The following is a 27,662-nucleotide window of genomic DNA, read 5'->3' as shown; positions in this document are numbered from 1 at the left end:
TCTATCCGATTAACATCTTTTTTTTCATGGAAGAGTACTTGGCTGGCAGGAGTACTTGACTCTCTCAGCTTAAAGGGGTACTCCTGTGGAAAACTTTATTTTTTATTTTTTATATCAACTGGTGCCAGAAAGTTAAACAGATTTGTAAATTACTTCTATTAAAAAATCTTAATCCTTCCAGTACTTATTAGCTGCTGAATACTACAGAGGAAATTCTTTTCTTTTTGGAACACAGAGCTCTCAGCTGACATCATGACTACAGTGCTCTCTGCTGACATCTCTGTCCATTTTAAAAACTGTCCAAAGTAGGAGAAAATCCCCATAGCAAACATATGCTGCTCTGGACAGTTCCTAAAATGGACAGAGATGTCAGCAGAGAGCACTATGGTCATGATGTCAGCAGAGAGCTCTGTGTTCCAAAAAGAAAACCATTTCCTCTGTAGTATACAGACCCTAAAAAGTACTGGAAAGATTAAGATTGGTTTTTTATAGAAGTAATTTACAAATCTGTTTAACTTTCTGGCACCTGTTGATAAAAAAAAAGCAGCTTTCCATGGTAGTACCCCTTTAAGCGCTACTTGAGCACCAATATTCGGAGACCAACTGAAGGAGGTAGCGGGATAACTGAGTACTAAATTCTGTTTTTGTAAAATAATGAAAGATTTATTGAGAAAAGATACTACGACGTGTTTCGAGGAAAATTTTCCTCTTCATCAGGGTCATACCTGTTGAGCACCAAGGAGAATGGTGGCAGAAGTAATAGACTTTCTCAGCTTATTGCCTACTTGAGCACCATAATTTGAAGACCAACTGCAGGACAAATGGAGTACTAAGAGTACTAAACAGCAGTCACAGGTATATATAAAACAATAAAAGATTTATTAAGAAGAGATAAGACAACGCGTTTTGAAGAAGTATCCTCTTCATCAGGTGAACATCAAGGAGACTATGTCTGGCTGATCATAGGCAGAGCAACAATGTAATCAAACCAATGTGGAGGAGTGGAAGCAGAATGATTCCTCATTGACCACCGATGCAGAACAAATCCAGCACTGCTACAACTGTATGCATGAAAAGTCCTCGATTCAGTGTTTCCCAACCAGTGTCAGTACAGTTTTGCAACAACTGGAGTCACACTGGTTGGGAAACACTGCCTTGAGTTTGTCTGTCACCCAGTGAATAGCTGATTTATATTTGTCCCTGGATATCAAATATTCATATTAATGTAGAGATACATAAGGTATTAATGCAGAATAAGGCAAATCTGTTTCTGGCATAACAAGGGGCTGCAAGATCCTCGAGCAGGTTTCGTATATATTGTATATTACCTCTCTTTCCTGCTCCTGTTCTTTCTTTATCTGTTCCAGCCGGTTCTGTTCAGCCATTTCTCTCTCCTGGGCTTCCCTCTATGACAGAAAGAATTTCTTATACCGATATTGTCAACGTCATCATTATTGCTTCCCATATGTGATAGTGGGGCACTTACCTTGGCTCGGTCAGCTTCTAGAGACAGGCGATAGGCTTCATCTTGCTCTCGTTTTACATTCTCTCTGGCTTCTCGCTCATCCTAGGAAAAATAATAAAAGTAGGGTGAGGAAAAAACCCTGAAGATCTTAACATAAATAGTTTTACATGCAAAGAATTTGTTTTCCATCATAGAGGTGCCCTGAAAAATTTAATGGACATTGGACTGAGCACAACTTACAGAAAAGTGGTACAAATTTAAATGGGCACTGTCAGAATCAAAAACTTTATGTTGTACATCTTGGCAAAACATTAACATTTCTAATAAAAATTGTAATCCCCTTTTTTTTTAATAGAAATCATGGCTTATAAAGAAGACCACTAGGGGTCCCCACACCATCCAGAACATAATCCTGTCCAACTGCATAATCAACTTCATCCCAGCTGAAGAAAAGGCTGGGACAAAGTCCAGGAAATGAGGGCGAGACTAGTACTCCTCTGTGCTCACTCTTGTCCTGTCTATGAAAACAGAGAGGAGGGGGTTACAGAGCAGTCTGCAGTGATTGGATGAAGAGACAGTACAGCACAGCAGACTCAGGTAGGAAGTGGCTGCATGATGAGTGAGGGCAGGCTCAGTGCTTGCCTTGGACATACCCCTTCTTGAGCAGTGGATGTCAGAATGAGTGAGCAGCATAACGGAGGGATCTGTGAGCCAAATACAGAGGCCAGACATCTGCATGACCTAGTAACATATATAAGCATTTTTTTTCTGTGATGACAGGTACGCTTTCTGAAAAATAGTTCCATGGTAGAATATCACTGAGAATTTTGTTGAATTAGATAGTGGTGGGATCCAACACATCCGAACCCACTGCACAAAGCTATGGAAAAACCAGAACAATTACTTTATATCTGTACTGCATACACATCATCAATGTGTAGTCTCCAAATAGATTTAGGCTCCGTTCACACCGGTATCATGGCTACTGTTTCTATCTAACTACAGACACCACTGCCAATGAATTTAGAGGACTTATAATGCTGTCTTTTGGATACTGTCATGATTTACATCTCGTCTCTTCTTGTAAATCAGCAAATGGTTAACACAGATGTGAACAGCCTTATTTGTTATGTTTTTGAAAAAGTATCAGTCTTTTGGTCTATACTTTCTCATAGAGCATGTAGCAATTCCTAGTGGAGATCCTGGTAGAACGTCTTTAACCCCTTAAGGGGGGTACTCTGGTGGAAAACTTTCTTTTTTTTTTTTTTTTAAATCAACTGGTGCCAGAAAGTTGAACAGATTTGTAAATTACTTCTATTAAAAATTCTTAATCCTTCCAGTACTTATTAGCGGCTGTATACTACAGAGGAAAATTATTTTCTTTTGGGATTTCTTTTCTGTCACGACCACAGTGCTCTCTGCTGACTACTCTGTTCATTTTATGTTTGCTATGGGCAGTTTGTGACATGGACAGAGGTGTCCACCAGAGTACCCCTTTAAGGACCAAGCCCATTTTCACCTTAAGGACCAGAGCATTTTTTGCACATCTGACCACTGTCACTTTAAGCTTTAAACGGGTAGTCCAGTGGTGAAAAACTTATCCCCTATCCTAAGGATAGGGGATAAGTTTGAGATCGCGGGGGGTCCGACCGCTGTACGGGGGCCAGGCTCTCCGGCCAGAGAGCGGGTGTCGACCTCCACACGAAGCGGCGGCCGACACGCCCCCTCAATACATCTCAATGGCAGAGCCGGAGATTGCCGAAGGCAGCGCTTCAGCTCTGCCATAGAGTTGTATTGAGGGGGCGTGTCGGCCGCCGCTTCGTGCGGAGGTCGACACGCCCCCTTCCCGCGGGCTGTCGGGGCTCCGTACAGGAGATCGCAGGGGGCCCCAGCGGTCGGACCCCCCGCAATCTGCAACTTATCCCCTATGCTTAGGATAGGGGATAAGTTGTTCGCCACTGGATATCTCCTTTAATAACTCTGGGATGCTTTTACTTATGAATTTGATTCAGAGATTTTTTTGTGTGTGACATAATCTACTTTAACATTGGGGTAAATATTCGTCGATACTTGGTTCATTTCTTGGTGAAAAATGCCAAAATTTCATGAAAAATTTGAAAATTTAGCATTTTCCTTTTTTTACTTTCAAGCTCTCTGCTTGTAAGGAAAATAGACATACCAAATAAATTATATACAGATTCACATATACAATATGTCTGCTTTATGTTTGCATCATAAAGTTGACATGTTTTTACTTTTGGAAGACATCAGAGGGCTTCAAAGTTCAGCAGCAATTTTCCACTTTTTAACAAAATTTTCAAAATTGGAATTTTTCAGGGACCAGTTAAATTTGAGGGGCCTTCATATTAGAAATACCCCACAAATGACCCCATTATAAAAACTGCCCCCCTCAAAGTATTCAAAATGACATTCAGAAAGTGTTAACTCTTTAGGTGTTCCACAGGAATTAGCAGCAAAATAATTTTTTACACTGGCATGTTCTTGTAGACCCAGTTTTTGAATTTTTACAAGGGGTAAAAGGAGAGAAACCCCCCTAAAATTTGTAATTATCTCGAGTAAGGAAATACCTCATATGTGTATGTAAAAGTGTTCGGCGGGAGCAGTAGAGGGCTCAGAAGGGAAGGAGCAACAATGGGATTTTGGAGAGTGAATTTTTTTTAAATGGTTTTTGGGCGGCATGTCACATTTAGGAAGCCCCTATGGTGCCAGAACAGAAAAAAAACAACAAAAACAACATGGCCTACTATTTTGGAAAAACCCCATATGTGGCTGTAACATGCACTGCGGGTGAACTACAATGCTCAGAAGAGGAGGAGCGCCACGGAGCTTTTGGAGGGAGAATTTGGTTGGAATATAAGTCGGGGGCCATGTGCGTTTACAAAGCCCCCCCCGTGGTGCCAGAACAGTGGACCCCCCACATGTGACCCCATTTTGGAAACTACACCAGATCACAGATCACTTGTCCTCACTGTACAGAGCCCGGCTTGTCCTCAGTGTACAGGGCCCTGCTTGTCCTCAGTGTACAGGGCCCTGCTTGTCCTCAGTGTACAGGGCCCTGCTTGTCCTCAGTGTACAGGGCCCTGCTTGTCCTCAGTGTACAGGGCCCTGCTTGTCCTCAGTATACAGGGCCCTGCTTGTCCTCAGTATACAGGGCCCTGCTTGTCCTCAGTATACAGGGCCCTGCTTGTCCTCAGTATACAGGGCCCTGCTTGTCCTCAGTATACAGGGCCCTGCTTGTCCTCAGTATACAGGGCCCCGCTTGTCCTCAGTATACAGGGCCCCGCTTGTCCTCAGTATACAGGGCCCCGCTTGTCCTCAGTATACAGGGCCCCGCTTGTCCTCAGTATACAGGGCCCCGCTTGTCCTCAGTATACAGGGCCCCGCTTGTCCTCAGTATACAGGGCCCCGCTTGTCCTCAGTGTACAGGGCCCCGCTTGTCCTCAGTGTACAGGGCCCCGCTTGTCCTCAGTGTACAGGGCCCCGCTTGTCCTCAGTGTACAGGGCCCCGCTTGTCCTCAGTGTACAGAGCCCCGCTTGTCCTCAGTGTACAGAGCCCCGCTTGTCCTCAGTGTACAGAGCCCCGCTTGTCCTCAGTGTACAGAGCCCCGCTTGTCCTCAGTGTACAGAGCCCCGCTTGTCCTCAGTGTACAGAGCCCCGCTTGTCCTCAGTGTACAGAGCCCCGCTTGTCCTCAGTGTACAGAGCCCCGCTTGTCCTCAGTGTACAGAGCCCCGCTTGTCCTCAGTGTACAGAGCCCCGCTGGTCCTCAGTGTACAGAGCCCCGCTGGTCCTCAGTGTACAGAGCCCCGCTGGTCCTCAGTGTACAGAGCCCCGCTGGTCCTCAGTGTACAGAGCCCCGCTGGTCCTCAGTGTACAGAGCCCCGCTGGTCCTCAGTGTACAGAGCCCCGCTGGTCCTCAGTGTACAGAGCTCCGCTGGTCCTCAGTGTACAGAGCCCCGCTGGTCCTCAGTGTACAGAGCCCCGCTGGTCCTCAGTGTACAGAGCCCCGCTGGTCCTCAGTGTACAGAGCCCCGCTGGTCCTCAGTGTACAGAGCCCCGCTTGTCCTCAGTGTACAGAGCCCCGCTTGTCCTCAGTGTACAGAGCCCCGCTTGTCCTCAGTGTACAGAGCCCCGCTTGTCCTCAGTGTACAGAGCCCCGCTTGTCCTCAGTGTACAGAGCCCCGCTTGTCCTCAGTGTACAGAGCCCCGCTTGTCCTCAGTGTACAGAGCCCTGCTTGTCCTCAGTGTACAGAGCCCCGCTTGTCCTCAGTGTACAGAGCCCCGTTTGTCCTCAGTGTACAGAGCCCTGCTTGTCCACCCACACTTCCTGTATTTGGACTCCTCATAGAGACACACATGCAATAGCTGCAGGGACAAAAATATATATATATATATTTTTAACCATTGTATATTACAAATATACATATAATGGTATTATCTACATTATATAAAAAGTTTTTGTTGATGACACACATTAAGGGTACTTTCACACGTACGCAGATTTGATGTGCAGGATTTTCTGCTGCAGATTTCAATGTAAACTAAATGACTGAGCACAGCTTCTAATCGGCAGGTACAAATCCTGCGCATAAAATCTGTGCAGGATCCTGTATGTGTGAACCTACCTTAAAGGGGATGGTCTAGGATTAGGAAAACTTGTTTGTGTTGTCCTGTGACAGCACCACAACTGTCCACTGGTTATGCCTGGTATGGCAGCTCAGCTCCACTGAACTAAATGGCACTGTGATACCAAATCACACACATTGTCAGCCAAGGAGTAAGCTGCGCACTGCCATGAACTTCCCCAGATTATAACTCATGATCTCAGGAGTGAGACCCAATGCCATCAAAAGTTATTTTTCATAATTGTAACCCTTTAAGGCAATGCTACCCTGTAAAATGTATGCGAAATAGCTCTCCTCCAAAACATAAGACATAAAGCTGTATCAAATCTGTCCTAGGATGGATCTGAACTGTGTCCAATGGATTCAATTGACTAAATGAGTATGTTGAGATTTCTTTTCTTTTTTTTAACTGTTTGTTTATTCAATTTTCAAAAAGAAAATGACATTTGCAATATCACATGTGATATTATATATATATATATATATATATATATATATATATATATATATGATGAAAACAAGGAAGAAACAAGACTACACAGTGAAAACAAAAGTAAAGCGCTAATTCCAATACATTTCTTTACCAAGTATGAAGATAAAATTTCAAGTAAGATACTAAATTATAAATCAGGTATCTGTAGCTAGTTCAAATATAAGCTAGGTTAGGGCTTAGCATATGGAACTAGAACAGTGGTCTTCAACCTGCAGACCTCCAGATGTTGCATAACTACAACTTCCAGCATGCCCGGACAGCCGTTGGCTGTCCGGGCATGCTGGGTGTTGTAGTTTTGCAATATCTGAAGGTTCACAGGTTGGAGACCACTGAACTAGAAGATAGAAGAACCCCGTATTAAAAATAAATATCATTATTAGTCATGGCCAGGGACCACAAGGTTAGGAGTGTTCTACAATATGGACCTAAAATATCCATAAAAGGCAAAGAAAATGATGTCCCCAAGGTCAGAACATCTGCCCTGGCAGTTACAAGAGCAAGAGGGGACAGGGAAAAAGAAGAAAACCAATAAGTAGAATAGGAGATGTTAGAAAAAAAAAAGTAAGAGCAAGACAAAAAAAAGACAAGAAAATAATGTAATGATGTTGAGATTTCTATGTGTGATAACCTGGGGGGAGTAGGGTATGGGGAGTGTAGCTGTGCGGTTACTAAAGGGTGCTTGTTAACCCTTGCTATTAGTGACGCCAGGGTGAGGGGTCCTCTGTAATGCTTGTCCTATCGCCACCCTTCCCAAGAGCGATAGAGAGGTATTAAAATAATTGAATGTCCACAACTGGAGAGTTTTGCAGAAACTTGTTGGAACTTTACTGAAGATTTTATGCAAGCTTTACAACCGGAACAGTCTCTATACATGCAAAGTCTCTTAGAGGTTGACAGTGGTTGGGACCTTAAGCGATTTAGAGTCCGTAAACTGATATGCGCTGTTCCGCTGGATTTAGGGGGATTTAGTCCAGCAGTCATGCTAACTTTAGCGGGGATTGAGATGTTAACTCACGGTTAGGTTTTGTGCTGAGGCCGGCAGGCTTCTGGCCTAGCTTGTCATTGAAAGTTGCGCAGATCCATCCTGTTAGTCCGGCATCCACGAGAGCAGCAACCCAAGAGAGCGATAATTGGCTACAGCTCCCTTATATTGGCAGGGGCTGGACTAAAGCTGATTGGTCCAGTACTTCTGTCAATCATCTTTACATAGAGTTATGGGTAAACATGTGACCCAAGGACCTCCAAAGGTCCTCCAACATACCATTGAGGAATTAACATGGTCACATGACCGAAGGTCCTGCGACGCTAACAAGGTAAGTATACTAATATACATTATATTAGATATTTACATTATTAAATAAACACTTATAAACATTATAGAATTAGAATAGAAGGAGGCGACAAATGATGTCATCCTTAACAGATCCCCATTATAGATCTGGGCTGCTTTCCCTAGTAAGTGCCAAGTAGGGTTCGGACTGGCTGCAGAAGATGCCCTTTAAGGCTGGATTAAATCCGGCATCTGGCTCTGTGAACCTTGTCTAAATTCAAAGAAAATGATGCCACAACTAATGACAAACGTGCATCAGTTGTTTAGGATCCAGCGTTCAGTACCTATGCATGCCGGACAGGGGTACAACAAGATGTGCTCCCCTGTCAGGCACCCATACGGCTTGTTCCACCGTCAATCAACTGCACAATCCCAACTTTTCAATCTAAAAATAGTTATGGGGGCGGCTCTATAAGGCCATGTTCCCACGGTGGAGTGTCTACATGGAAAATTTCTGTGTGCAAATTCCAGGACATGCCAGCGTTATGACTGCTTGGAAATGCGGCATCTCATAGATGGCAATGCATTTACGAGTGGAATCCGCAAAAACATTGAACAGGTTCAATGTTTTTGCGGACTCCAGAATCTGGATTTTCGCGGCAGATGTTGCTCCCGAGGAAATTCTGCCATGTGAACAGAGCAGCAGAATAAATTAAAATTAAGGGGACTCTACTGCTGCGGAATGTCCATGTGGAATTCTGCAAGGACATTCTGTCGTGTGAACATAGCCTTTAATAACATCATGATAAACTAACGGAAAAAAATTTATGAAATAATTCTGGATTTTCTGAAGCAATTACACTCCAGTTCTGTTCTGGATGTGTTCACAATCTGCGTTCTTCAGGGATTTTTTTATTATGCTTTTCCACTGCGATTTTGGCAAAATCATAAAATATTGCGCTATTTTAAAGCGAAAATACACATACTATTCATATAAAGGATTCAATGTTGCAAGTCTGTCTATATTATAAGCAAAAAAAGAATAATAATAATGATAATTCAGCTGCAAGTACGTGATGGCGGAGAGGCACAGCTTCTGATGTTTTATGTAACGCTGCTGAAGGTATTAGGTATTATTCACCAGCGTCACATACAAGTGTGTATCGGTACAGTTGTCACCGCCAGATCATGTCCCACTGCTAACCCCAGCTTACTCCTTGCTGGGAGTTGACAGCAACAAAGGTCCTGTGGTTTTTTTCCATTTAATTAAACGTGGAATCTGTGGCTCCCCTGCATAGCAGCGGAACTGCTACCTGACTCTCGCCGCGGGGCTCGTCTCCAAACCCTCGAAATTAATCTGTGAAAGGGAAGCGCGTAATGACTAAAACTGAGCGAAAGATATATACACTGTATACTTCTCTGACGGGTTTCAGTTTTGTTCAACAGTTCAAGATCTTGTTTAATGAGATCATGTGAATATTTTGTTAGTGCGACCTACAGAGCGGCTGCTGGGAGGTAAAAAATAGGGGAACAACATGTTGAGCTTGAGAAAAAAAATAATGGAAAATAATGAGCAATAATAGCCGTGGTTTCGAATAAAACACAAGTAATTTCGCACCTCTTCATGTGTCGTCCATGTAACTTTTCCGCGCTAAGGAGGACGCTCAAAATACACATTTACTCAAAGAGAATTGTAAAGGAAAGGAATAGAGAAAGTATAACACAATAATTATTGAACTATTAAAATAGAGAGCAAAAATAGTATATGTCCCGTAAAATATTCAGATTTTTTTAAAATCACATATAGCATGCTTAAATCTGCACGCAGCAAACACTTTTATTCATATGTTTTGTCCATCTGCCATCAATTATGTTACAAGCAGATTACCCAGGAAATCAAACAGAACTCTGTGCTTTCTGGCCATAGCATGCACACCCCCAGTATTCATGCTAGTGTTTCCCAACCTGGGAGCCTCCAGCTGTTGCAAAACTACAACTCCCAGAATGCCCACACAGCCTTTGGCAGTCCGGGCATACTGGGAGTTGTAGGTAGCTTTGTAACCACTGGAAGCACCCTGGTTGGGAACCACTGATTCACACAGTGTAATCTATATTCTCCCAGCTCAGCTGCATTCACACATTCCACATTCATGTGACCACCAGTCTAGCAAACACTACATCACATGCCCTAATTTTCAGACAGTCTCTCCTGTGTGACTTCCTGCAAACTATCAGAACCCTTCTGGCAGCTCTCAGACACCTTCCCACCAAGTTTGTAAGGCTGCGTTCACACGGCCGTCTAGACCCGTCCCGTTCTTCTCCCGTCAAAGATAAAAAAACGAACTTAAAAAAACAGGACAATAACGGATGGAAATGGATGTTATCCGTTTGTATCCATTTTTGTTTAGTTAACAAACCCCCCCAAATTTTTTTTTGGGTTCTGAGCATGCTCAAAAGTAAAAACGGATCATAAAACGGATTGAAAAAACGGATGCAAACGGATGACATTAAAGGCTCATCCGTTTTCCATAGACTTCAATGTTAAATTTACTGTATCCGTTTTTTCTTCCGTTTTTTGGACGGAAGAAAAAATGCTGCATGTGCCATTTTTTCTGCCGTCAAAAAAACAAACTGAAATGAGTGTAGACGGGTGCAAAAGGATTGTAAAAAAATCCTATTCACATGAATGGGATTTTTTTTTAACCGTTTTGAATCCGTTTAAAGCCTGCAAGAAAGGAAACAAAACGGGGATAAAACAACGGGGACAGACGGCCGTGTGAACGATCCCTTAATCTCAAGGTTTCTCCATGAATGCTGCCCAGGATTGAATGTCTGTCCCCTCTAAGAGACAAGATATGCAGTGGTGTGATAGGAGAGTCCATACAATGATTAACTGCAGAGCTTTAACACGTCCCTGACTCAGATGTCCTGAGATGTAGGCTTGCACTGACCTCCCCTATTTGTAAGAGCTGACAGGGAGAAAAGGGGACAGACTAAAGTTGCATCGAATGTGGCACTCTATAGTGTGTGAGTTAGGGGACGCACCTTTAATGCCACAGATGTATCATTTACTGCATTTAGATATAACTAAGAATAAGTGCAGTAATAAGAATCCTCCCCCTCTATCTCCAAAGCCAGAAGCAATATGGGAAGTGTAGGGTGCACTAACAGAGCCAGATCAGAGGGGGAAACAGGAATCAAGATGGCACACAAACCAAGCATACTACATTAACTAAACTAGGTATAATTAACTACATTAACTAAACTAGGTATAATTAAAGAATACAGAAGGTGGAGTCCCTTTAAACCATTTCGGGGCCTGCAGCAGTAAAGTAAGGGACAAGACGTTGATGGCTCTCTGCTCCACCATAGTTTACGGGTACATCTACATCCTTGGAATGCGAAAATAGATGGAAACCGTGTTTGTCTGAGCCACTTGGCATAAAATGTCATGTGCCATATGGTGCAGCCCAAGACATAGGTGAAAGAAGAAGCCATCTTTTATTTTATTTTAAAGTGCTGCCTATTGTAAATGTGTGTGTGCAATAAGCTAATCATAAAGTTTCCTACTTCAAGGACCCCAGCGATCAGTTCTATTCTTGTATGAAATCTGTCAGTAAGTGTTCACTTTCCCTGTAGTGCAACCACGTGGCAAATTAAAGGGGTATTCCAGGCAAAAACTTTTTATTTTTTATATATCAACTGGCTCCGGAAAGTTAAACAGATTTGTAAATTACTTCTATTAAAAAATCTTAATCCTTCCAATGGTTATTAGCTTCTGAAGTTGAGTTGCTGTTTTCGGTCTAACTGCTTTCTGATGACTCGCGTCCCGGGAGCTGTCCAGCTCCTATGGGGATATTTTCCCATCATGCACAGCTCCCGGGACGTGAAGTCATCATTGAGCAGTTGGACAGAAAACTTCAGAAGCTAATAACTATTGGAAGGATTAAGATTTTTTAATAGAAGTAATTTACAAATCTGTTTAACTTTCCGGAGCCAGTTGATTTATAAAAAAAAGTTTTTGCCTGGAATACCCCTTTAAGTATAAGGTCACAAGCGCCATATTTTGTTGCATATTTGCTTTTGTGTATTTTCCTACCCGTTCGAGTCAATTTTCCTACACATTAGGGTCTATTCACACGTACAGTATTCTGTGCAGATTTGATGCGCATGATTTCAAGTTGTGTTCAGTTTACATTGAAATCTGCAGCAGAAAATCCTGCGCATCAAATCTGCGCAGAATACTGTACGTGTGAACAGACCATTAAAGGCAGCCGACTCTGCTACCTATTGACTTCAATGGGTAGGAAAATACGACACGTGTGACCCAACCCCCTTACAAAGTATTTGCAGTATACAAGTAGAAAAAAGGTAGATTGCACTCACCCAATTGTGAAGTTAAAACGCCGTCTTTATTAGAACATCGCTAAAACATGCCGAGGGAGAGGGCAGGGAGATGCCGTCAGCTCACGCTGACGGCATCTCCCTACCCTCTCCCTCGGCATGTTTTAACGATGTTCTAATAAAGAGGACGTTTAAACTTCACAATTGGGTGAGTGCAATCTACCTTTTTTCTACTTGTATACTGAATATACATTTCTGGACATTTCATTGGCACCCCCTGAAGTATATTCATTCATAACCTCTGCGCTGTTCCACTCCCCACGCTGTATCTTTAACCCCTGACATCCCAGCATTGGTTCCTGCTAGAGATGAGCGAACTTACAGTAAATTCGATTCGACACGAACTTCTCGGCTCGGCAGTTGATGACTTATCCTGCATAAATTAGTTCCGCTTTCAGGTGCTCCGATGGGCTGGAAAAGGTGGATACAGTCCTAGGAGACTCTTTCCTAGGAATGTATCCACCTTTTCCAGCCCACCGTAGCGCCTGAAGGCTGAACTAATTTACGCAGGAAAAGTCATCAACTGCCGAGCCGAGAAGTTCGTGACGAATCAAATTTACTGTAAGTTTGCTCATCTCTAGTGCCTGCCTTGCCTTCAAAGTATTTATTCAAATTTTTTTTTTTATAATATTTTGTTGTTCTGATCTGTAATAGAAGCAGAAAAGCAAAAATGAAGATGGTGCTGGATGCATCACATAACAGATACTAACCCTGCCTGACTGACCCATTTTTCTCCATTTCAAATTCAAATTTTTTTTCACATTTTTTTTTTCTTTCACATTACTGTTAGGGTGCATTCACACCACGTTTTTGCAATACAGTTCCTGTATCAGGTTTTTGATGAAAAATGGATTCCTCAAAACCGGACTAAACTGTATCAAAAAGTGTGTACAAATTTTAACCCATATACAGTTGAAAACCGTATACTGTTTGAAAAATGATGTCCAGTTGCATCCGTTTTTTTAAGGAAAAAAACATAAGTTTTTAACTTTTCACTCCATTTTGAATAAAGTTTCACTTGTTTGATTGAAATTCCAAGAAAAAAAAAACTGTGCAAAGTCAAAAACCGTATGGTGAAAACCTGATGGAACCGTAGGCACATACAGTTCTGTACGGTTCTTATTGACTCCCATGTTTAAAAAAAACTGTATACAGTTTAATACAGTTTTTCACCCGGACCAAGAAACGTGGTAGACTATGGTTTTGGGTACGGGTAAAAAACTGGACAAAACTGTATGAGATGCAAAACGGACTAAACTGGATGATGCGTTTGACATACGGTTTCCAATGTTAAGTCAATGCATACAGTTATCTATACAGTTCCATACGGTTTTTAATTTGAAACCGTATACGGGAACTGTATAGCAAAAACGTGGTGTGCATGCACCCTTGGCATCTGACCCGTTAAAGGTCCGATCAGCTCCTTTTTTTAAATTTTTTTTGTTGTTGACTGGACCCTAAAACTGGTCGGATGCAAAAGGCTACTACTGGGTCCCGATGGACCCCATTCACTTGCATGGGTCCCATCTGTGATCTGGTAATTTTACAGGATTTTTTAAATTGCTTGCACAATTTTTTTTTCTCCGCTAAGCTTCAGTCCTTCTGGCCGGATTGCCGAGACAACTGGAATAGCGGCAACAAGAACGAGGCTTAAGAAACCTATAGCAACTAACCCAATGTTTCCTTCCATGATGGTTGGCGGTTGTCTTACAGTGCTTTTTCAAACTCCTTAATGGCTTTTCTAAATAGGTGCATACAACAAGCTCCGGTCTAAGGCTAGATTTACATATATCTGGCATCCGGCAAAACTCGCCACAACTGATGCCAGAAGTGCATCAGTTGTGTAGCATCGGGTGTCCATTGTTTGTGATTGCCGGACAAGGGAATACAATCATTGCAAGTCCAATCATCCGACGGCCAAACCTAGACCCCGGATGATTATAAACTGTTCCATTCAAATGAACGGCATCAGTATTCGCTTCATTTTCCCTTCGGCGCATTTTCAGCAGCGTCGGGAGGGGGAAAATAAACCCCTGAAGATGCACATATGTAAAAAGAAGCCTTGAGGCTAGGGACCTATAGGAGCTGTCATAGCAAAAAAATAAAAATAAAAAGCGAACAAATTTTTTATAGAAGACTCAGGTGGGATAATTTTTTTTTTATTTTGCGGCTAAAACATGAACCCCTACTAGTGACATTTACTTCAGACCATAGACTTTGCATTAGGCTATGACAGCTCAGTGGAGAGATGCTGAAATTCTTGTAAATTAATGCAGATTTTACTTTTTTTCCCCTTCATGTGAGCAGCTTTTAGCTGTTATTTAAAGGTCAAGTCACGTCTTCGTTATTTTTCGCAATATTAAAGCAATAAACAAGGTAGAAACTGTGCACGTGGGGAGGAGAATATTATGTGTATACAAGTAATGCACAATAAATCTTCTCTCGGCAGAGCTGCCCGGAGCTGATCCCCATCATTCAGCGCTCTGCGCCATACAATTTATTTCTTACAAATGGCACAGTTAGCAGAATACTAGTAATAAAAGTAATATCTTCCCTCATCCGCCTCCTCTTATCCTGAGATCACAAAGCGCTTTACACAGTAATGAATACATCTTCTCAGTTATTACGGCTCCACATTTTGTTTACCTCTGCTGGATGAAAGGCTTTGCAGGTTCCCTGGGATTTGATTCTGTGACCTTCTGGCTGTTAAGATGTTATGGGAACCTCACCCACCTGTCTGGCATTTAGTGTAAAATGCAATAACTACTTTCTGCTTACAGTAAAGGAAAGACGAGGGGAAAATCGATGTTCTCCTGGCGTGCCGTGCCACAGCGCTTCATAGTGAGCAGGTGGATCCAGATACACCTCTTATATGCTGGTCTTGGCAGGCACATCCCAGCCTCAGAAAGCCAAGAAACTTTTACGGCAAACCTATAATGCACACACATCTTTTGCACTTGTTACTTGTTAAAGAAGCACTCTGGATAGGTTTTATTTTGTTTGCCTATAAAGTGCAGTATAGGCTATTAGAGAATAACATAAAGGTTCTTGTGGATGACTCCATAGTGGATGAAAAATGTAGACAATGCTACATTTCTCATTAATTTTTTGGCTTTGGGTGTGGTGTTTGATCACTGCACCTATCATTTAATTAGGTTGGAGGTGCTGGAGGTTAACCAGGTAAATCAGGCTGAGATTAGTTTACACTATGTGTAGTCTTGATGCATGTTCTTATTAAGGGTAGGGTCACACGTAGCATATATGCAGTGCGCAATGCGCTGTGTATTCTCTAATAGGTAGACACACACGGCTACCCGCGGCAGCCCTGAGTGTGCAGTAAGGTTTGGAGGAAGGCCCAGCACGCCGGCCGGACTGAAACGTGGACCCAACTACAAACTTTTCTGTGCACACAGGACTGCTGCCGGGTAGCCCTGTGTGTCTGCTCATAGGGGAATATGCGGCATATTTTATGCAGTCTCAAATACGCTGCATATATGCTATGTGTGACCCTATCCTTAAAGGGGTACTCCACTGACCAGCGTTTAGAGCAAACTGTTCCGAACATTGGAGCCGGGAACTCGTGATGTCATAGCCCCGTCCCCTCATTACATCACGCTCCGCCCCTTCAATGCAAGTCTATGGGAGGGGGCGTGACGACCGTCACGCCCCCTCCCATAGGCTTGCATTGAGGGGGCGGAGCGTGACATCATGAGAGGGCGGGGCTATGACGTCAAGAGCTCCCGACTCCAGCGTTCGGAACAGTTTTCCCACCGCTGAGCAGCGGAGTATCCCTAAGCGATTTGACCTATAAATCACAATAGAGGTGTCTAACGAATATTTGAAATATTCAGGTCTTTGCACAATTTTTACTGCATTTTTCACGTTTTTCCTCCATGATGGTAGTTTCTGCTGTGATTTTCCAAAATTGCTGTAAAAATTACGTTTTCTTAAATTAGACACAGAAACCCCTCAGAAAAACCGTACAGAGAATAAAGAATAGGACGAGACAGTGGCATAGAATAAATGGAACCTAGCTGCCGTACCAGGAACAGCCACTACAAAATGTATGGCGCTATATCTGCTAAACCATAAAAAGGATGCAATGCTTGTTTAGGCTACACCAAACACCTGATCAGTTGTCAGAAGGTAGTAATAAACTTAGCAATGCAATTTTTTGGTGCCAAAGCCAGTCATGGATTTTAAAGGGGTACTCTGCTGCTCAGTGTTTGGAACAAACTGTTCCGAATGCTGGAGCCGGCAGCTTGTGACGTCATAGCCCCACCCCTCATGACGTCACGTCCCGCCCCCTCAATGCAAGTCTATGGGAGGGGGCGTGACGGCTGTCACGCCCCCTCCCATAGACTTGCATTGAGGAGGCGGGGCGTGACATCATTGGGGGGGCTATGACCTCACCAGCGTTCGGAACAGTTTGTTTCAAACACTAAGCAGCGGAGTACCCCTTTAAAAGGAAAGGAAGGATTCCTTCTTCTTTCTTCTAGGTTCACTTCTACCTTTGGCTTAAAAAAAACTGCATCTAAAACACTGCAATGGCTCTTCCCCCGAAAACAAATTTTTGGGAGAAATCACCATGAAAAAATATTCTGAAATATCTGCATATATCAATGTTTAAATTGTTTTTAGGCAAGAGTCACGAGACGTAAATCAGAAATATTTCTTTGCCTTGTTTTGTTTCTTCTCCGTCACAAGACAAATTGTAACCTTTTAAACTTTTCCTTGGCAAACGCGTTCCCAAGAAGAGCGAGCGCCCAGATGCTGCTGTCAGCTGTCGCATTACGGAAGAGGTTACAGAGATGGAGAGAAGCAGATACAAATGTCAGCCGGCAAATCATATTCTCTTCTAAGCCCCAGCCTAATGCCATCAATCTGCGGAAGCGGCTGGGTCCTCTTCAGGGTTTACCTGCCTTAGGCTCACCGTTTATGGAGTGGCATAATAACCAGGAGGATGATATTCTGCCTGGATCTACGCTTTCATTCCGATCCCTTTTATTTCCTCACCTTGTACAGCTGGGATAGAAATTAGACAGATCTGCTCTCTGGCACTGAATGTTGTTTGGCATGAGATAAACAAAAAAGGCCGCCTATTACTTTAACACAACAGAGATGAACTTTCAGGCTAATGAATTTTTTATGTGCTGTTAGTTATCTACATGGGCCCTGGAATAGAGAAGATACCGGAGCAATCGGTAGAGAAAATGGAGCGGAATCTCAAGGAATTAAACTAAGAAACTAAATGAGAAGCTGGTTAAATGTTCTGGTGCTCCACCTAAAATTGCAAGTCAAGTGGTTCGATTACTAAAGTTTTTACTGGCGATTTCCAATTGCTGCAAACTTTCTAAAAGCTAAACTTCAGAAAAGAGGTAAATAAAATTGACTCAAACTTTTATATTTTCTTTCAAAAATAGGGTGCAGCTCACTCCCCCTTCATAAAACTGATGTTACTGTAATATCACCAAAGAATAAAAAGTATACAACCATAAACACAATCTATTGTCCTCCAAGTTATACGAAAAGAATGTGACTAAATTGTGATTAATATAATTAATATTTTATGAAACCAATAATAGACACACATATATATTTTAAACATAAAAAATATACAATTCACACTTATAAAAATACATCCCCATGGGTAAAAATTCCCACTTCTTGCATCTTTATAGCAAACGGAGGTGTATTTTTAGGAGTGTAATTATTTTTATGTATGAAACACACAATTTATATATATATATATATATATATATAATTATATATATATATATATATATATATATATATATATATATATATATATATATACACACACACACACACAATAAATATTCCATCTGCAATACCATTACCGTATATACTCGAGTATTAGCCATTCTGAATATAAGCTGAGGCCCCTAATTTCACCCCAAAAACCCAGGAAAACCTATTGACTCGAGTATAAGCCTAGGGGGGGAAAATACATCCCCCCCCCCCAGGTCATCATCCCGACTCCCACTGTCATCCTCCAGAACCCCCCCTCAGATAGGAATTGGGCATGTTTGATTTCAACTGCCCAATCCTTTTGCTGTCAGAGTGATAAGCCACCACCGGGGGTGTTATAGAGGCATTTCCCATGGTGGGAACACTATCCAATTGGTGGTTATCATTTTACAGAGCAAGAGGAGACTAGCAGATTGATATATAGTTTTTCTTTGAAAATATTGAGTAAAAATAGTTTATTCATTTAAACCTCTGCTCATTCTGGCTTATGAGTCCAGTGGGCGGTCCTACTTAGTAATGCCCACTGGACTGCTAAACAGAGAATGAACAGTAGCTCAAATGAATAAATTACTTGTTCTGCTAGATCTATTCCAACAAACCAATATACACTGCTCAAAAAATAAAGGGGACACTAAGAGAACACATCCTAGATCTGAATGAATAACTAATCATATGAAATACTTTAATCTTTACATAGATGAATGTGCGGACAACAAAATCACAGAAAATTATCAATGGAAATCAAATTTATCAACCCATGGAGGTCTGGATATGGAGTCACACTCAAAATCAAAGTGGAAAACCACACTAAAGGCTGATCCAATTTTATGTAATGTCCTTAAAACAAGTCACAATGAGGCTCAGTAGTGTGTGTGGCCTCCACGTGCCCGTATGACCTCCCCACAATGCCTGGGCATGCTCCTGATGAGGTGGTGGATGGTCTCCTGAGGGATGTCCTCCCAAACCTGGACTAAAGCATCCGCCAACTCCTGGACAGTCTGTGGTGCAACGTGGTGTTGGTGGATGGAGCGAGACATGATGTCCCAGATGTGCTTAATCGGATTCAGGTCTGGGGAACGGGCGGGCCAGTCCATAGCATCAATGCCTTCCTCTTGCAGGAATTGCTGACACACTCCAGCCATATGAGATCTTGCATTGTCTTGCATTAGAAGGAACCCAGGGCCAACCGCACCAGCATATGGTCTCACAAGGGGTCTGAGGATCTAATCTCGGCACCTAATGGCAGTCAGGCTACCTCTGGCAAGCACATGGAGGGCTGTGCAGTCCCCCAAAGAAATGCCACCCACACCATTACTGACCCACAACCAAAACAGTCATGCTGGAGGATGTTGCAGGCAGCAGAACGTTCTTCACGGCGTCTCCAGAATCTGTCACGTCTGTCATATTTGCTCAGTGTGAACCTGCTCTCATCTGTGAAGAGCACAGGGTGCCAGTGGCGAATTTGACAATCTTGATGTTTTCTGGCAAATGCCAAATGTCCTGCACGGTGTTGGGCTGTAAGCACAACCCCCACCTATGGACCTCTGGCCCTCATACCACCCTCATGGAGTCTGTTTCTGACCGTTTGAGTAGACACATGCACATTTGTGGCCTGCTTGAGGTCATTTTGCAGGGCTCTGGCAGTGCTCCTGCCCTCCTCCTGCTGCTGGGTTGTTGCCCTCCTACGGCCTCCTCCACGTCTCCTGATGTACTGGCCTGTCTCTTGGTGGCGCCTCCATGCTCTGGACACTACGCTGACAGAAACAGCAAACCTTCTTGCCACAGCTCGCATTGATGTGCCATCCTGGATGAGCTGCACTACCTGAGCCACTTGTGTGGGTTGTAGACTCCATCTCATGCTACCACAAGAACGAAAGCACCGCCAGAATTCAAAAGTGACCAAAACATCATCCAGGAAGCATAGGAACTGAGAAGTGGTCTGTGGTCACCACCAGCAGAACCACTCCTTTATTGGGGGTTGTCTTATTAATTGCCTATAATTTCCACCTGTTGTCTCTTCCATTTGCACAACAGCATGTGAAATTGATTGTCAATGTGTGATTGACGTGGAGTTACATTGTGTTGTTTAAGTGATCCCTTTATTTTTTTTTAACAGTGTAAATCAATCTGCTCAGAAGATCCTGCTCTATATCATGGTGCCTGCAGACTGGACTACTTTTACTGCCTGTCCTTAAAGGAGACTGGGTTAATAATTGGGTAATATTTTTAAAGAGGAGCACATCAGTAAAGCTGAAAATGCTACAGGTCACGCACTTAGCGGGTGCATCATGACAGTCCTTGTTGTTCAGCACCCAGCCAGTCTACTGTAATACAGTCTGACAGCAGAAAAATAAAAATGAATAAGGAACACATTTTCAGATAGGCTGAGTCATAATATTACAACCCCACCCGCACAAAGCTTGTCACCAAGTGTTACTGTAATCCTTTCAGATTACAACCTCAGGCACGGTTCAGGTGCAAACAGCTAAAATCTGACTGCTCAGAACGTAAGGTCCTGTCAGGTGTAAAGTGACAACGTAAAGTGTTATTCATGTCCGAACCTGCCCTTCAACATAAGGACTTACTGTCAAGACCCTTAAAGGGGTACTCCGGTGGAAAACATTTTTTTTTTAAGCAACTGGTGCCAGAAAATTAAACAGATTTGTAAATTACTTCTATAAAAAAATCTTTACCCTTCCAGTACTTTTTAGTACTACAGAGGAAATTATTTTCTTTCTTTTATTTATTTTCTAACTGACCACAGTGCTCTCTACTGACACCTGTGTCCATGTCAGGAACTGTCCAGAGCAGGAGAAAATCCCCATAGCAAACCTATGCTGCTCTGGACAGTTTCGGACACAGACAGAGGTGTCAGCAGAGAGCACTGTGGACAGACAAAAAATAAATTAAAAAGTAAAGAATTTCCTCTGTAGCATACAGCTGCTAAAAAGTACTGAAAGGGTAAAGATTTTTTTTTTTTTTTTTTTTTATAAAAGTAATTTACAAATCTGTTTAACTTTCTAGCACCAGTTGATTAAATTATTTTATTTTTTTTCCCACCAGAGTACCCCTTTAACCACATCTCTTCCCTGTTACCCTACTGGAGAAGAATGCCACTTTTAAAATAACTTAAAACTTTCCTCCATTCTTTTTAATTGAAAACATAATATTGCGGTTGTGAGTGGATTGTAGAGGGGTACTCCAGATAATTATTATAATTATTTTTTCAAATCAACTGGTGGCAGGAAGTTAAACAGATTTTTTAAATTACTTCTATTTAAAAATCTTAATCCTTCCAGTATTTATAAGCTGCTGTATACTCCAGAGGAAGTTGTGTAGTTCTTTCCAGTCTGCCCACAATGCTCTCTGATGCCACCTCTGTCCATGTCAGGAACTGTCCAGAGCAGGAGCAAATTCCCATAGCAGACCTTACTTGCTCTGGACAGTTCCTGACACAGCAAGAGGTGGCAGAAGAAAGCACTGTGGTCAGACTCGAAAGAACTACACAACTTTTAAGGGGTTATCTGGACTTTCAATGCTTATGACCTATCTTCAGGACAGCTCCTCCATATTAGATTGGTGGGACTCCAACCCCTGGCATCGCCGATAATCATGTGTTTGAAGGGGCCATGTTTTGTGCTCAAACACTCTCATATGTTTTATTAGAGTGAGGCACAACTGCAAAACCTACAATGACCACTACAAAAAGTAAAATGAGAGTCATCCCCCATAGACCCTTAGTCTCAACTAGGTTATGTGATCAATTTAAAGAGTTTGGATGACCCCTTGATTGCATACTGCTTATGCATAAAACTGAATAACACCACACCATAAGTTCTAAAGCTTCTCTAGTGGAGGCTGCAGAATTTTATTATTTGACTTGATGCTGGAATCTGAAGCTCTGTGGCACCCCCCCCCCCCCCCCGATCAGCCTCTTGAGGAGATCAAAAAAGGTCCTTTATGAGTTTTGTAACCACTTAGATGCCAAAGTCACTATTAACCTTGGCATCTAAGGGACTAAATTAATGGAATCAGAGTTATCTCTGATTCCAGCCACTCACAGCAAGAGTCAGCTACTGATAGGAATCAGCACGCGCCATGTATGGTGTGGGCTTAGCTCCTGAGCTTGCTCCCTACTTCTCTGTGCATATCCTCCGACATACATGATCAGCAGATATCTCCAAGAGGTTAAAGGGGTACTCCGCCCCTAAACATCTTATCCCTTATCCAAAGGATAGGGGATAAGATGTCTGATCGCAGAGGTCCCGTTGCTGGGGACCCCTGCATTCTCCCTGCTGCACCCAGTATTAGTTTCGAGTGTCGGGTGCAGCGCTGGAGGCTCCTGACATCACGGCCCCACCTGCTCGTGATGTCACGACCACGCCCCCTAAATGTAAGTCTATGGGAGGGGGCAAGGGGTTGCCATGCCTCCTCCCATACACTTGCATTGAGGGGGCACGGCCGTGACGCCACGAGCATTCGCTTCGCATCTCAAGTCACCTGAAACGAAGCAAAGTTTGCTCCGTGTACCAGATGTCTAGGGTGCCGCAGCTGAGATCATGGGGGTTCCTAGCAGTGGGACCCCCACGATCAGACATCTTATCCCCTATCCTTTGGATAGGGGATAAGATGTCTATAGGCGGAGTACCTCTTTAAGGCTAAATGCATGCGACTACATTCCAAACTCTACAAGTTCTGATTTGTACATAGTCATGTTAAATCCTTATACCGGGTCTAAGGACCTATCATTTGTCTCTGTATACCTCTAATACTTAGGCAGTGATTGAGGATTCAATATGGCCAACTTCCACAAGCGAATACAGCTTTATTACATTTATCCCTCTTCTCCTGATTTGTTCCATTTTGCCTACACCCAAGCGTTCGACCTTTCGATGCCAGCAGAGCCTGAAACACTTCTACCATTTTCCAGCTCTTTGTATGGGTATGACCCGCTGTCTCATACTCCACAGACTTGCCCCAGCTCAAACCACAGATTTGTTGATTTGCAAATCTTCTTAATATATCTCACAGGAAACAAGCTGCAAGAACAACAATGCTCTGTGCAAGCTCTGCAAACATTACATTGACATACTGTCGTCGTACAGTACAAAGCTATTCTGTTGATCGTCTTGTGGTTTTCATGAACAGCATGTAACTATTGAGACAACAACAGTAACAGAAGCTGGAATCTGTATCCTGTTTTCTATTGTCGGGGGCATAAAAGAACTTGCATTTAGATACATTTTGATCTTTAAGGGGCCAGGATGGTACAAACAATAGGCTATGGGATGGGATTTCTAGGAAACGGACTAGTGTTAAAACGCTAAGCCGCAAAAAAGGAAAATATTGATTTTTCTCATGTCTGTCTGCCGAAAGAAAATCCGCTTTTAGCTCAGATCAAGTGTGGGAATCAGTTCCAGGGATATAAGGTTCAGTATTAAATAAACTATTTCTTTCTAAACAATTGTCGGCAATGTATATTGTCATCGAAAATTTCAGCTGTGGAGTTTTTGGGTAAATTTAGGCAGGTTGGAACTGCAAAGGAAAATTTCTGCAGCAACTTCGACCAAAATGTCTAGGAAAATCTGCAAGATGAACGAACCCATAAAATCATGTGGATTTTGATAAAAATGTTCTTGCAAATTCAAGTAAAAAAATTACACGCCCATGGCAGTGCTTCCATAGTGCCCCACAGTCTCCAGTGATGTCCCACGTGACCCCTTAAAGGGGTACTCCCCTGGGCAGCGTTCGTAGGTAAATGTTCCGAACGCTGTTTTTGCGCTGTGGGGGTTGGCCACGCCCCTCGTGATGTCACGGCCACGCCCCCTCAATGCAAGTCAATGGGAGGGGGCATGATGTTCGTCACCCCCCTCCCATAGACTTGCATTGAGGGGGCGTGCCCGTGATGTAACTAGGGGCGTGGCCGACCCACGCCTCACGAAAACAGTGTTCGGAACATTTAGTTCCCCGATGGCCAGTGGAGTACCCCTTTAAGCCTCGGCAATGGGCTGCAGTAGCCATGGGATTGCATTGAGAATACAATCTAATCTGCAGACATCATGTTAAAGAGCAGGAGGAGCTGAACCGATGATAAATAGGTTGTGGGAAAAGTTCCAAAATAACTTGTCATTTTTTCATGGAAACCTCCGCTTATTCTGGGCTAAGTAGTCATGTGGGCGGTCCTGCTCAGTGAGTGCCTGTGTATAAGTGTGCATATAGAGGAAGCTGTCAATCGCTAACTAGGACCGCCCACTTGACTAATAAACCCAGAATGACCAGAGATTTATGTAAATAAATGACAAGTTATCCTATAAAACTATCTACATAATCGATCTGCTCGGCTCCTCCTGCTCTATAACATTTAAAAAGAAGGGGATGGGTAGCTCAACCAAAATTAGAGAGATAGATTTTATATTTTGCCAGACGAGTACTGATGTAGAAAAGTCGTGTATCCCTTACAACTTTAGAATAAATATAAAATATGGAAGGGCGCTTTCCTCAAGACCGGTCTAAAATGTGCAACCTCAAAGTTATAGTTTGTTGCATGTATTGGTTCTATAGGGGAGATTTATCAAAAACTGTCCAGAGGAAAAGTTGCTGAGTTGCCCATAGCAACCAATCAGCTCTCTTGTTTCATTTTTAACAAGGCCTCTGCAAAATGAAAGAAGCGATCTGATTGGTTGCTATGGGCAACTGGGAAACTTTTCCTCTGGACAGGTTTGGATAAATCTCCCCCTATATGAGTAGAAATGACAGTCAGATAGTAAATAACAGTAGTTTAATGATATCTCATAGAATAGGATATTAAGCTTATAGAGGGAGATTTATCAAAACCTGCGCAGAGGAAGAGTGGTGCAGTTGCCCATAGCAACCAATCAGATCGCTTCTTTCATTTTCCACAGGCCTCTTTAGAGGCCTGTGGAAAATGAAAGAAGCGATCTGATTGGTTGATATGGGCAACTGCACCACTCTTCCTCTGCACAGGTTTTGATAAATCTCCCCCATAGTGAGTATCAGCTGTAGGGCCCTCGCAGGCGATCTCAACATATGATTAAAAATATGGTCAAAAATAGAGGTCTATTGCTGGCCTGGTTGCCGGTGACGGCGTTCTCCTCATGCGCAGTGCGCGCCAACATGTAGTGAGGATTACGTGCTGGGAATAGTAGTGGTATTTCAAAAGCGTTTGCTGGCTGCATACATGGATCAGATAGTGCATGTCAAGGCTAGTGTATGTTATCGCTATTGAAAAAAAGAGATTGAGCACGATCTCGAAACGCGTCTAGCCTTGACATACACTTTACGAACCATGTATGCAGCCAGCAAACGCTTTCGAAATACCCCTACTATTCCCAGCACGTCCGTAATCCTCACTACATGTTGGCGCGCACTGTGCATGAGGAGAACGCCGTCACCGGCAACTCACCCCAAGCACCAGGCCAGCAATAGACCACTCCCTCCCCAGGTCTGCCGGCGCAGCCCAACCCGCAACTCGGAGCAACCAAGCGTCCGTGTGACCACAGAGGGTAAGTGTGAGAGCTCCGCGGGACGTCGTCTGAACTGGTGAGATCGCACTTTGCTATAAGGAAGTCTTCACAGAAGACGGACGTTACCTATTTGAACTGCATTATTTTGAGGTTGCCGTGCCAAAGACTATAATTCCACTTTGTGATATAATGGCTGCATCTGTATACAATTGAAAAACCTTTTACATGAATCATGATATCTATATTTGTATTATTTATTTTTTACCATTGATCTATTTCTATCACTAATATTATTGACACATTTTTTTAATCATAAGTTGAGATCGCCTGCAAGGGCCCTGCAGCTGATACTCACTATAAGCTTAAAGGGGTTATCCAAGAAAAAAAACTTTTTTTTTTTTTTCTATATCAACTGGCTACAGAAAGTTAAACAGATTTGTAAATTACTTCTATTAAAATAGATTTATCCTCCCAGTACTTATAAGCTGCTGAAGTTGATTTGTTCTTTTCTGTCTAAGTGCTCTCTTATGACATATGTCTCGGGAACTGTCCGGAGTAGAAGCATATCCCCATAGCAAACCTCTTCTAATCTGTGCAGTTCCCGAGACAAGCAGAGATGTCAGCAGAGAGCACTGTTGCCAGACAGAAAACAACAACTCAACTTCAGCAGCTGATAATTATTGGAAGGATTAAGATTTCTTAATAGAAGTAATTTACAAATCTGTTTAACCTTCTTTAGCCAGTAGATATATATAAAGTTTTTTTCCTGGAATACCCCTTTAATATCCTATTCTATGAGATATAATTAAACAACTGTAATTTACTATCTGACTGTCATTTCAACTGATATAGAACCAATACCTGCTCTATAACATGATGCCTGCAGATTAGACTGTATTTCCAATGTTACTGGCTCGCGGTGGTAAAACCACAGCATTCTGGATTCGGGACATGAATTAGGTAAAAAAAAAAAAAATCCAAGGTATTTGAAATTCGCTGTACCAAATTTTGCTGTAGATTTATTGCAGAATGTGATATAATCTGCTGGCAATCACTTTGTGACTTTGTTCTGGACTATACTACAGAATGTGACTAAGGGTACTGTGCTGCCTTCGCAATGTATTTTACATGCTTGGCACTCAGCAGGGTCTGTTCCTTTAAGACCCTCCATTTTCTTGAAGCCTAGAGGCGGGCCTTCTCTCTAAAGCATAGGGCTAGCTCCGGCACGTCTCATTCATTCCAGCTCCAGCCACCACAGTGACCAGATCCACAGGACTTCTTAAAGCTAATACAGACTGCAAATCTGATAAATACCAAAGCCTGTGAGTAAGGAATTGCTAGTTATCTTGTGTAGAGAGATGCTAGGCATTTGTAGATAGATAATGTGTGTTTTCAGTGTGTAGTAAGTGAGCACATGTTAGACTATCTATGTATTAGCTATGCATAATGTAAGGCACTTGAATAGCCATGCTTATATCTGTCTTTCATATGTTTGTTTTACAGTTTTACCGCACTTTCATTATATCTCAGTAAAGATTACATCAGTTAAGCAAACCAGCGTGTCTTTCCTTGAGATTCGGTATAAACTTGATGTGAAGCTGTGTCCACGAGACAGCGGAGACATTATAGTAAAAAGGCTTTTAAAACGTTATCAGAAGCAGTTAATCAGCTTTGAATCATCCGCAGCCTCAGACTCATAAATCCTGTGCCCTGCAGTCTGTGTCGGAGTAAGGGCGCGAAGCACTAGAAAGTGAAACTAATTCTCTCACGTGCTATATCACCGCTGTGCTGTGTCCAGTCATCATCATTATCTACGCTGCCAGCTAAATCAAGATGCAGAACCCAGAGAACAGCACTCTGACAGTTAACCCTCAATGCTCCTATAAAGAGGAAGACACCTTGCCAAGAAGTAGATCTAGGTGCACAACATTGTCTAGAGCGTCCAGTCAAACAAATCTAACTTCGGTTAGCGCCGATGCATCAAGATTTAAACGCCATAGTTCTAGACACTCAAGCACCACCAGCCTGTCATCCGCTAGCGCCATAGCAACTAAGGCAAGAGCGAAAGCAGAGGCAGCTTGTGCAATGGCGTCCTATGCAAAGCAGGAAGCTGAATTGATGAAAGAACA

General features: G+C 42.7%; 1 protein-coding gene across 1 annotated transcript in view; it reads right to left on the bottom strand.

The window, feature by feature from the left end:
• The window catches only part of FAF1 (Fas associated factor 1), a 295,823-nt gene that overhangs the window by 29,989 nt on the left and 238,172 nt on the right, over positions 1–27,662 (bottom strand). The window contains exons 16-17 of the mRNA XM_056532377.1: positions 1,487–1,567; positions 1,329–1,406 (exon numbers count right to left, since the gene is read on the bottom strand). Of these exons, the coding sequence (XP_056388352.1) occupies positions 1,329–1,406; positions 1,487–1,567 (159 nt within the window). The remainder of the gene's footprint in view (positions 1–1,328; positions 1,407–1,486; positions 1,568–27,662) is intronic.

Source organism: Hyla sarda, chromosome 7 (assembly GCF_029499605.1).
Source record: "Hyla sarda isolate aHylSar1 chromosome 7, aHylSar1.hap1, whole genome shotgun sequence".
NCBI lineage: Eukaryota > Metazoa > Chordata > Amphibia > Anura > Hylidae > Hyla > Hyla sarda.
The sequence above is the reverse complement of the archived record's forward strand: the minus strand, read 5'-3'. Positions and strand labels throughout refer to the sequence as shown.